Source organism: Bos mutus, chromosome 14 (genome assembly GCF_027580195.1).
Source record: "Bos mutus isolate GX-2022 chromosome 14, NWIPB_WYAK_1.1, whole genome shotgun sequence".
NCBI classification, from domain to species: domain Eukaryota; kingdom Metazoa; phylum Chordata; class Mammalia; order Artiodactyla; family Bovidae; genus Bos; species Bos mutus.
Genome location: NC_091630.1, coordinates 54041757 through 54052819, shown reverse-complemented (window position 1 = coordinate 54052819; position 11063 = coordinate 54041757). Strand labels below are relative to the sequence as shown.

Genomic DNA, 11063 nt, shown 5'->3' with positions numbered 1-11063 from the left:
GAGTCAGACACAACTGAAGCGACTTAGCAGCAGCAGCAGCAGCTGATGAAGCTGCTCATCTTACTATTTTCTTATATTTGCATCCTTATAACTATTCAGAATTTATAAAAAGATACTTTTTCTTTCAAAAGTAGATTTTTAAAACTAAATAAAATCATTTCATACATTCTATTTCCTATTAATGTATTGGTGATTCTTAGCAAAAGATCGAATATCCTGGAATGGTTCTGTAGATGATTAAAGTGTACTTCTTTTTATTAGTTCTTATCAGGGGGTTTCCCTGGTGGCTCAGTGGTAAAGAATCTACCTGTCAATGCAGGAGACACGGGTTTGATCTCTGGTCCACGAGGATGCCACATGCCAAGGAGCAACTAACCCTATGTGCCACAACTATTGAGCTGTGTTCCAGAGCCCAGGAGCCACAACTACTGAAGCCCCCACACCCTAGAGCCTGTGCTCTGCAGCAAGAGAAGCCACTGCAGTGAGAAGCCCATGCACCACAACTAGAGAGTAGCCCCTGCTCACCGAAACTAGAGACAAGCCTGCGCAGCGACAAAGGCCCAGCACAGCCAGAAATAAATAATAAATAATTTTTGGAAATTATTTTATACCTTCTGTTCCCTACTAATGTATTGGTGATTCTTAGCAAAAGGTGGAATATCCTGAAATAGTTCTGTAGATGATAAAAGTGTATTTCTTTTTATTAGTTCTTATCAAAAGCATACATTTGAGCACACAACTAGGTATGTGGGGAATAATTTATGTGGTACAGTTGACAGATAGTCTTTGGATAATAAATTAAGAGTAATTATGATGGTTGAGAACTTAAATTTTCAAACATTTTAAACTATATAAATTCATCATATAATGTCCTGAAGTTAAAGACTTGGAAACTTTGATTAAAAGCACATCTTGTTACAAATATATAAACAACCTTTACTTATCTGCTAGGGTTCATGTGTAAATTCAATCTTCTAATAAGCACCTGCTATGTGCTAGGGTTGACATTACTTTGCCAACAAAGGTCCGTCTAGTCAAGGCTATGGTTTTTCCTGTGGTCATGTATGGATGTGAGAGTTGGACTGTGAAGAAGGCTGAGCACTGAAGAACTGATGCTTTTGAACTGTGGTGTTGGAGAAGACTCTTGAGAGTCCCTTGGACTGCAAGGAGATCCAACCAGTCCATTCTGAAGGAGATCAGCCCTGGGATTTCTTTGGAGGGAATGATGCTGAAGCTGAAACTCTAGTACTTTGGCTACCTCATGCGAAGAGCTGACTCATTGGAAAAGACTCTGATGCTGGGAGGGATTGGGGGCAGGAGGAGAAGGGGACGACAGAGGATGAGATGGCTGGATGGCATCACTGACTCGATGGACGTGAGTCTGAGTGAACTCCGGGAGTTTGTGATGGACAGAGAGGCCTGGCGTGCTGCGATTCATGGGGGTCGCAAAGAGTTGGACAGGACTGAGCGACTGGACTGAACTGAACTGAACTGATGTGCTAGGGTTGAGGCTTCCCTGGTGGCTCAGATGGTAAAGAATCTGCCTGCGATATGGGAAACCTGGATTCGATCCCTGGATCGGGAAGTTCCCCTCAAGAAGGGAATGGCTCTCCACTCCAGTGTTCTTGCCTGGCAAATTTCATGGACAGAAGGGCCTGGCGGGCTACAGTCCAGGGGGGTCGCAAAGAGTAGGACATGACTGAGCAACTAAGACTTCCACTTTCACTTCATGTGCTAGGATACAAAGACTGAAAGAGGAATGAAACAAGTTTCTTGTACTCAGGAACCTCACAGTCCCAATTCTTGATTTTTTCAGAAATGTTTAATTCAAAAATTCTACTATCACTTCAAGAAAGAGGAAATAAGATCATTCACAGAGTATTGCCAAAACATTTAAAGGGAGAAAGTGGCAAGATTTGGTCTTCCTCACCCTCCTCATTTTGGCAAATCTGTTTCATGTCAATTAACTTCCACTGAAATGCTCCACTTAACTTCTCAATTTTAAATTTTTCTTCTTTTCTTGCTCATATTATCCTGTTTATTAGGTTCAATTTATTGCTATATCTTGGGGTTTTTGTGATCCAAAATATAACTCAAAATAGAAATACTTATTTTTATGTCTTTCAGAGTTCTACAGAGATGGCCAGCTATTATCAAACTATATTGAAGAGAGGAAAAAATGAACAAAAAATTGACTTTTATAAAAATGAAAGAATAGGGGTGGTTCCTCTTAAAGACAGACAGAAATACCTACTGGAAAACCTCAAATGAAGCTCTATGGTCATAATTTTCTGAGAAGATGCAAGATAATACATTTTCAGAATCCGAAAGAATATACTTTCTAAAATTCCAAATATGTTATTACTCACATTATCAGTACTTATATTTAAGTAATTTTTGAGATTTAAATCATCAAAGCCTTTAAAACCTGTTTGTGTCCTTGCATTAGATGTTGCCAACATTTGTCTAAATATTATGCTCTAAAAATTATCCTTTAAAGGAATTCCTTGGAAAGATCCAGTGGTTAGACTCTGAACTTCCACTGGAGAAGGCACAGGTTTGATCTCTTGTGGGAGAACTAAGATCCCACAAGCCATGTGGCATGGCCAAACAAAAAAAAAATTATCCTTTACAGATTCATGCAGAAGAATGGTTGCCATTTTGGGGAACTCAGATTCTATCGTGAACACTTGAAAAATTCCAAGTGATACCACCTGAGCTAAGACTCCACAAGATAGGTAATAAAACATCAAATCTCTTTGCTTTAACTAACATGACATTAAGTCACACACTTTGGGTACTGCGGTTTTCAGTTACACATGTCTAATATAAGTACATTTATTATTTACATAAATAATACATTCACATGGCTAGAAATCAAAACAAGATAAAAGACAGCAAGACAGTGTCTTGCTCCCAACCCTAACCTCATCCACTCCATCCATAACTCGCTTCTGTTCTATACTGAGTAAACAATTTGGTTGTTGTATATCCTTTTTGAGGATAACTTTTATGCAAATAAAACTATAGTTTCTGATGTCTTCCCTTTTTATACAAAAGGTAGTATAACATAAACATTATTCTGCATGGTCTTATTTCACTTCCCAATACATCCTGCAAGTCGTACTGTGTTCCATTGTGTGGATGTATCATAGCTTATTTAACCAGTTCCCTCATGATACACTTGATAGTTTCCAATCTTTTGCTACAATGAATTGTATATATAATTTTGTTTATGAGCAGGTATTTGTTGTTGTTTTATTGCTAAGTAGTGTCTGACTCTGCAACCTCATGAACTGTAGTCCACTAGGCTCCTCTGTCCATGGGATTTCCCAGGCAAGAATACTGGAATGTGTTGCCCTGCCCTCCTCCAGGGGATCTTCCTGACCCAGGTATCATACCAGTGTCTGTTGCATTAGCCTGTGAATTCTTTACCATCTGAGCCACTAGGGAAGCCCCATGAGTATATCTTTGGAAAAAAATCTCAGAAATGTGAAGGTTGTAATTTTTATAACTATGGCCACACTTCCCTCTATAGGGAATATATCATTTTGCAGTCTCACCAACCATGTATGGGAGATCCGGTATTTGATTTTAATTAAAAAGAAATTTTTATTTATAAAAGTAGTTGGATTATTAAATATTCAAAACACTTGGATAATGCTCTGTGTGTGTCAGGGGAAGGGTGGTAATAAGAGAGCTATTCTTAAATTTTAAAAGGAGTGGAACATATAATACAGAAGAATTGTGATTTGAAAATGTTTTACTCACCCGTTCCTTAATTTTTTCAGTCAGAAATGGTTTAATCATGGAAAAGACAGCATGGAAAATTATTGGCTCATTTATCAAATGGATACCACGAACTTTTAATGGAAAGGAATCCTTTTGAAAATAAAGAAAATGTCTTATTAATAACAAAACATAAATCAATATGTGATCCTATCAACAAACCCCTTTTTTGAACACTTGCTAAATGTACAGCAATACCTAAAGTGTGATTTAATTTTCAAAATTATGCCATCAACACAATAGCCTAATTTATAGTTTGCTGTCCCTAGAGTAAGAAAAGTTTTCACCATGTAACTTAGGCAAAGTATTTAAAGAAATACATGCATATTTCATAAATAAGACACAGAACATGTCTCCCCCAATCACATATAAATGTGCTTTTGAAAAATCAGTGAGTCGCTTGTATATTTATATTTAACTTTTCCCTTCAAATTTTTATTTTGAGGAAAAAAAACTTTCATAAAAGTTTCCTTCAAAAGAAAAAGTACAATAAACAAACACTTAAACTTTTTTTTCACTTTTAAACTTTTGACACAGGTATAAGTCTTTCATATCAAAGTAATATCAGCTTTTTTCTAAGGTTACAAAGTTAAGAATTGACAGAAAAACATTATCAGCAGTTTCCCTAACCAAAGATGTGTTGTTAATTTTTTCCTGCCAAGGTTCTTTTATGCAAAATTCTTTTCTTTTTTTTTTTTCAACACACAGCTTTTAGAGATGTGTTACCAAATTGTCACTTTTCCTTTCAGGTTCTTTCTATGAATAATTTTATTTTAAACATAATTTCCATTATGCTCTCTAAATAATTTACACCCTGTTTTGTTTCACAGACATAACACAATTTTTGTAAACATAGTGGGTTTTAAATATTGAAGCTATAATCTGTCAAGTGGCTGTATCATCGTCCAAGTAACCCTTTTCCTATTTCTGGATAAATAAGCTGTTTCTAATTTTCTTCTCGGAGAAGGCACTGGCACTCCACTTCAGTACTCTTGCCTGGAAAATCCCATGGACAGAGGAGCCTGGTAGGCTGCAGTCCATGGGGTCGCGAAGAGTCGGACACGACTGAGCGACTTCCCTTTCACTTTTCACTTTCATGCTTTGGAGAAGGAAATGGCAACCCACTTCAGTGTTCTTGCCTGGAGAATCCCAGGGACGGGGAAGCCTGGTGAGCTGCCGTCTATGGGGTCACACAGAGTCAGACACGACTGAAGTGACTTAGCAGTAGCAGCAGCATGTCACCTCTCTGACATAGTAAAATAATGTGTAAAATGGAAAAAAATAGTCATATGTCATAAGCTTTTGGTGTAGCCATTAAACGGTAATGCATTTAAAACATTCAGTAAAGTATCCAGCACAGAGTAAACCATCATTATTATACACAAAGTCTTTGCTATATTTAAGATTATTCCTTGGCTAGATTTCCACAGTAGGATTACTGGGTCAAAGATGATGGCCATTTTTAAGACTTATTTTCTGGAATGAACTGTTCAATCTATACCAACCAAACCTATATGACACTTTGTTGTATATTATCATTGTTATCAATATTATTTTTTGAGTCAATTTTTAATTTAGGAACAAAATTTTAATGACAGATCAAGTCATCACATTCTTGTTTAAATGTATGAATTCTGTGGTTTGAAATTTTGAACATATTTTCAGTTTGTTGCAACAGTCTTTCTTTTTGAAATAATAATTTTACTTCCTCTTACCATTATTGAATTCTATGTATCTCTTCTAAAATTTTATTTAATTTTCTAATAAATGTAGTTATGTGTGTGATTGTGCTCAGTCGCTCAGTCTTGTCTGACTCTTTGCAGCCCCATGGACTATAGGTCACCAGGTTCCTCCGTCCATGGGATTTCCCAGGTAAGAATATTGGAGTAGGGAACCACTTCCTACTCCAGGGGATCTTCCTGATGCAGGAATTGAACCCGAGTCTCTTGGCAGAAAGAGACTTTACCACTAGCATCACCTGGGAAGCCCAATAAATGGAGTGGATTGCCATGCCCTCCTCCAGGAGATCTTGCCAACCCAGGGATCAAACCCAGGTCTCCTGCATTATTGTCTGAGCCACCAGTGAAGCTCAAGAATACTGGAGTGGGTAGCCTATCCCTTCTTCAGGGATCTTTCTGACCCAGGAGTCAAACAAGGGTCTCCTCCATTGCAAGCAGATTCCTTACCAGCTGAGGTACCAAGGAAGCCCAATAAATATACTATCCCTTCTCTTTAACACACAACTAAATTTATATTTAATATTTGGAAGCATTATCCTGAAGACAGTACCTTGGACAGCAAGGAGATCAAACCAGTCAATCCTAAAGGAAATCAACCCGATGCTGAAGTTGGAACTCCAATATTTTATCCACCTGATGTGAAGAGCTGACTCGTTGGAAAAGACTCTGATGCTGGGAAAGATTGAAGGCAGGAGGAGAAGGGGATGACAGAGGATGGGATGGTTGGACGGCATCACCGACTCAATGGACATGAGTTTGAGCAAACTCCAGGAGACAGTGAAGACAGGAAAGCCTGGTGTGCTTGCAGTTCATGAGGTCACACGAGTGAGCGATGGAACCAAAACAATCCTGAATAGACTACACACTTACTGTGAGAACAGCAGCAATCTTCTTGGCTACAGAGGGGGTAATTTGAAAGGCATGAGCAAACTGCCAGCCTTCCAAATCAAAGACAGCCTTGATTCCATTTCGCTGTGTCTCTACCTCCTGGACAATAAGCTCCGACGTGATGAGACTCACACGAAATGCATCATAAGCTGTGAAAACTTTTGGGTCCCAGTGTGAAAAAAAAAAAATGTAAAAACTTATATCTCAGTACTGTGTGAAGAATAAAGGATCAGAAAGATTTACAGAAGGAAATGGATTCTTTTTAGATTTCAAGATCAATAGAAATAATACATATACGAAGATCATGAATAGAATAACAGATCAAATTGGTGGTCCAAGAACATGAGCCTGCTTTTCCCTCCCTCCCTCAAATCCCTAGTAAAAAACAGATTCTTTCAACTTCCCTGGTTGTCCAGTGGTTAGGACTTTGCCTTCCAGTGTAGCAGGGGAGGGTTCAATCCCTGGGAGCTAAGATCCCACATGCGTTGGGGTCCAAAAGCCAAAACATAAAACAGAAACCATATTGTAACAAATTCAATAAAGACGTTTTAAAAAAAAAAGTGAAAGTGTTAGTCACTCAGTTGTGTCCTACTTTTTTGTGACCCCCATGGACTATAGTCCACCAGGCGCCTCTGTCCATGAGATTCTCCAGGCAAGAATATTGGAGAGGGTTGCCGTTCCCTTCACCAGGAGCTCTTCCTGACCTAGGGATCACACATGTGTCTCCTTGTCCACATTAAAAAAAGAAGAAGAAGAACAGATTCCTAAGGGCATGGGGAAAATAAAAGAGTGAATGCAGGCTGTGTCTGATGGCCAGATGAAACTACAGCACAAAATATGCAGGACGGAGCTGTGGCTGAAGGTGGGAATGCCTCTGGATATGCTCCACACTCAAAGGTATTGAGAATGGGAAAAGCAAGGCTCTGGATTACCAAGAGTAGCCAGGGTCCTATGGTAACCACAGAGGTTGTTGCTAAGGGAAATGCGTGAGACAGGCAGGTAGATTCTCTCTGACACCCCTCCATGATGAGCAGCGTGTAGCGGTCATGTCCACACAGGCTAGAACAGTGAGTGTGGTCTTGGAAAGTCAAGTCAAGAAGCACTAGGGTAGCCACCCAGGAAAAACAAGGAATACCTGTGCTAAGGAGTTGCTGAATTCTTATCCTCTCCCCTCCCCCACTAGTCCTGGGGGAGGCCATGGTGGGCAAAAGTGACAGTAATGGATAGGCAAGCAGGCGATCTATTAAAAAGATATGCAACCACTACGAATTATAACATTTTTAAAAACACTGACACACAAAAGAAGAAAGGATCCAATTCAATAGACAAAGGCATTACAATAGAAGGAGACAGCTAATAAAACAAGAAAAGGTAAAGGAAACAAAATAGTTTCAGTGGGGAAAAATAAAGATACTGTAGGCTATTATTGTGTGTGTGTTAGTCACTCAGTCATGTCCGACTCTGCGACCCCATGGACTGTAGCCCCCCAGGCTCCTCTGTCCATGGGATTCTCCAGGCAAGAATACTGGAGTGGGTTGCCATGCCCTCCTCTAGGGGATCTTCCTGACCCAGGGATCATACTTGGCTCTCTTGCATTGCAGGCAGATTCTTTACTGTCAGAGCCACCAGGGAAGCCCTAGGCTATTACTATGAGAAGAGGCTATTATGAAAAAGAATCAATTGAGTTCTTGGAAATAAAATGACAATTTGAGCAAATCTCTGTTAATAGGACAAATGTCAGAAAACACACAGCCAACAAGTGAATAAAGGTCTGGAATATCGAGCTGAGGAATTCTCTCAGTTTTAGCATAGGAGAGCCAGAAGTCAATATGTATGAATAAAAAGGTACGAGATGGGCAGCTAGATACAGAAGTTTCAAAATCCAACTCATCAGAGTTCTGGAAGACAAAAAACACAGATAATAGGCAACAGAGGGGAAAGGAAAATTCTTCCAAAGCTGGAAAAAGATGCAAATCTTCAGATTAAAAGTTTCATGCAATACCTAACAAGATGAAGGGAGGGAAAAGATTTATGACTAAAGAAAGGTAAAATTCTAAAAATACCAAAGTTTCTGGCTTGGACAATCGGGTAGAATGGTGGTACCATTTGTTGTGTTTGGGGAAGGAAAGATTATAGGTAGTTTTGAACACATTAAAATCGTGCTGGTGAAATGTCCAGGCGGGTACAGTTGAGACAGGGAACTGGTTGTCTGGAGCTTTGAGAAACAAAGAGAGGATGGGCTGAAGATACAAATCTCAGGGATTTTGTGGTTATATCTAGGCCTATGGCAGTGATTATTGTGGACTTAACGGTTCTCTCTGTTGTAGTACAGAGATATATAGCTAAGAAGAGGAAGCTGGGGCCAATGTCTAAAAGAATTTCAGAATTTGAAGTAGAATATGTAGTGCCAGTGAAGGAGACTAAGAATAGTCAGTTAAGTTGGGAGAAAACACCAGGAGACTGTGGTATCAGAGAGGAAGAGGTTTGCTGTGAAAAGATGATCACTGATGATTTGCTCAGGTCATTTCAGCAGAAAGATGGGAGTGGAACTAGTCCAGGGGATGTTGAGAGGAGCTATGAGAAAATGTGAGTGGTGAACATGACTAACTTAAAAAGTGTGGCTGAGAATGGGAAGTGTGGGGAGGTGGCTGGGTTGGAGGCCAAAGGGTCTCATGGGATTGAGGAGGGAATTTTGGCTGACCCTAACAGATTTAGATGTTAATGGGTAGTGTATAATAGCATGGAAAATTATGAAGACAAAGAAACAGAAGCAATAATCAGAGGTATTCCTAGGAAGGCACAATGGGATTGCTCTTTGTTTTTTACAACTTTATTTATTTATTTATTTGGCTATGCTGAGTCTTTGTTGCTGCTTGGGCTTTTCTGTACTTGTGGTGAGCAGGGGCTGCTCTCTAGTTGTGTTGTGTGGGCTTCTCGCTATGGTGGCTTCTCTTGTTGCTGAGCACAGGCTCTAGAACCTTCGGGATTCAGTAACTGGGACACCACTTAAGCTCAGTAGTTGCATCTCCCGGGCTTAGGAGCACAGGTTCAGTAGTTGTGGCACATGGACTCAGTTGCTCCAAGGCATGTAGAATCTTCCCAGATCAGGGATCAAAACCCTGTCTCCTGAATTAGCAGGCAGATTCTTTACCACTGAGCCACCAAGAGAGCCTTGCTTAATGACTTAATGACCTAATGACTAAGCAACAACAACAAAACCCAAGTTAAAAGTTAAAAAGCTAAACTCTTAAATATAAACTCATGGAAGCTTCTGATATGGCAGTCAAGAAAAATAGAAAAGAGGAGAAGTGTGTGACTTACCAATTCTATAAATCAGAACTTTGCTGCCGGTGGGGTCTCGGGCTCTCAGGACACCGACATAGCCTGACTTCAGGAGGCCAAGGATGCTTCTAGGGTGGAGATCTGCACTTATTTCTGGACATTCTGCTCTCCACTTAAAGTAGTTTTTCAGTAACTAAAAAATAAAATAAAAATTGTTTACAGATAGCACACCTGGTAAGCCTTTTATAAGAGTGATAGGAAAGTCTTGGCATCATGTAGGGCCCTTGCCAAGCTAATAGAACTCTAGATCACAAAATCCATTATGATAGGATTTTAACCTGGGGTATCTATTTAGCTGCAAAAACGAAAAGCACTCTTCATCCAAAATATTGGGTGATAGGAATTAGTCACAAACTCAAAGGAGAGGAATTTTTATTTGTCTCCTATGGTAAAGAGACTCCCAGTGACAGCTGTCAACAATGCCTTCCTTCAGGGACTTCCCTGGTGGTCCACTGGTTAAGACCCCTGCTTCCAGTGCAGGGGGCTCGGGTTTGAACCCTGGTAGGGAACTGATCTCACAAGCTGCATGGTACAGTCAAAAATAAATAAATAAATATTTTAAAATGCCCTCCATCCAGTGTACATATGTCCCAATTCCACCAGGTGGTGGAGTCCAGTGATTCCTTCCTCTCGAAGCTGAGCTGGCCTCTCATCTCCCTTTGACAGAAGTGACACTGTGCTAGGGTAAGAAGCCTCTTTTTTTGCTTTTTGGGATCCAGATACCAGGTGCGTGCTAAGTCACTTTAGTCATGCCCAACTCTTTGCAACCCCATGGACTGTAGCCTGCCAGGCTCTTCTGTCCATGGGATTTCCTAGGCAAGGAGTGGGTTGCCATTTGCACCTCCAGGGAATCTTCCTGACCCAGGGATCAAACCAGAGTCTGCTGCATCTGTCTCTTTCATTGTGGTGGGGGTGGCAGGGACAGGGTGTTTTTACCACTACTGCCACCTGGGATGTCCATGGTAGAGAATATTTACCTCAAATTACACTTTTAAAATGTACTATATTTCAATAGATCTCTTTATGATTTTCAGTTTTTCTAAAATGACAATATATTTGTGTTGAGTTTAAAGAGATCTATTAGCAATGTAGAATCAAAGTTCAGATCATAAGACAGGACAAATTTTGCTTTTGAGTCATTGGAATAAACATGATAACTGTATTCACAAAGTAGCAATGATCTGAAGGAGAACCTACAAGTTTAAAAAACCAAGCCTTGGGGGGATGTAAATGGCTGGGAATGGCTGGAGGAAAAGAGAATCTGGTTGCACCACAGGAGAACTGGTGTCATGATGCACAGACAGG

At 39.9% G+C, this 11063-nt stretch overlaps 1 protein-coding gene across 3 annotated transcripts in view; it reads right to left on the bottom strand.

Annotated features, from left to right (window-relative positions):
- TTPA (alpha tocopherol transfer protein) overlaps nucleotides 1–11063 on the bottom strand; it is a 30534-nt gene that overhangs the window by 3064 nt on the left and 16407 nt on the right. Inside the window, exons 2-5 of one of the 3 annotated variants that reach the window (XM_070382340.1) lie at nucleotides 9738–9891; nucleotides 6399–6592; nucleotides 3772–3882; nucleotides 612–673 (exon numbers count right to left, since the gene is read on the bottom strand). In XM_070382340.1, the coding sequence (XP_070238441.1) occupies nucleotides 612–673; nucleotides 3772–3882; nucleotides 6399–6592; nucleotides 9738–9891 (521 nt within the window). The remainder of the gene's footprint in view (nucleotides 1–611; nucleotides 674–3771; nucleotides 3883–6398; nucleotides 6593–9737; nucleotides 9892–11063) is intronic. The other 2 variants (XM_070382338.1, XM_070382341.1) reach the window with 2 other exon arrangements.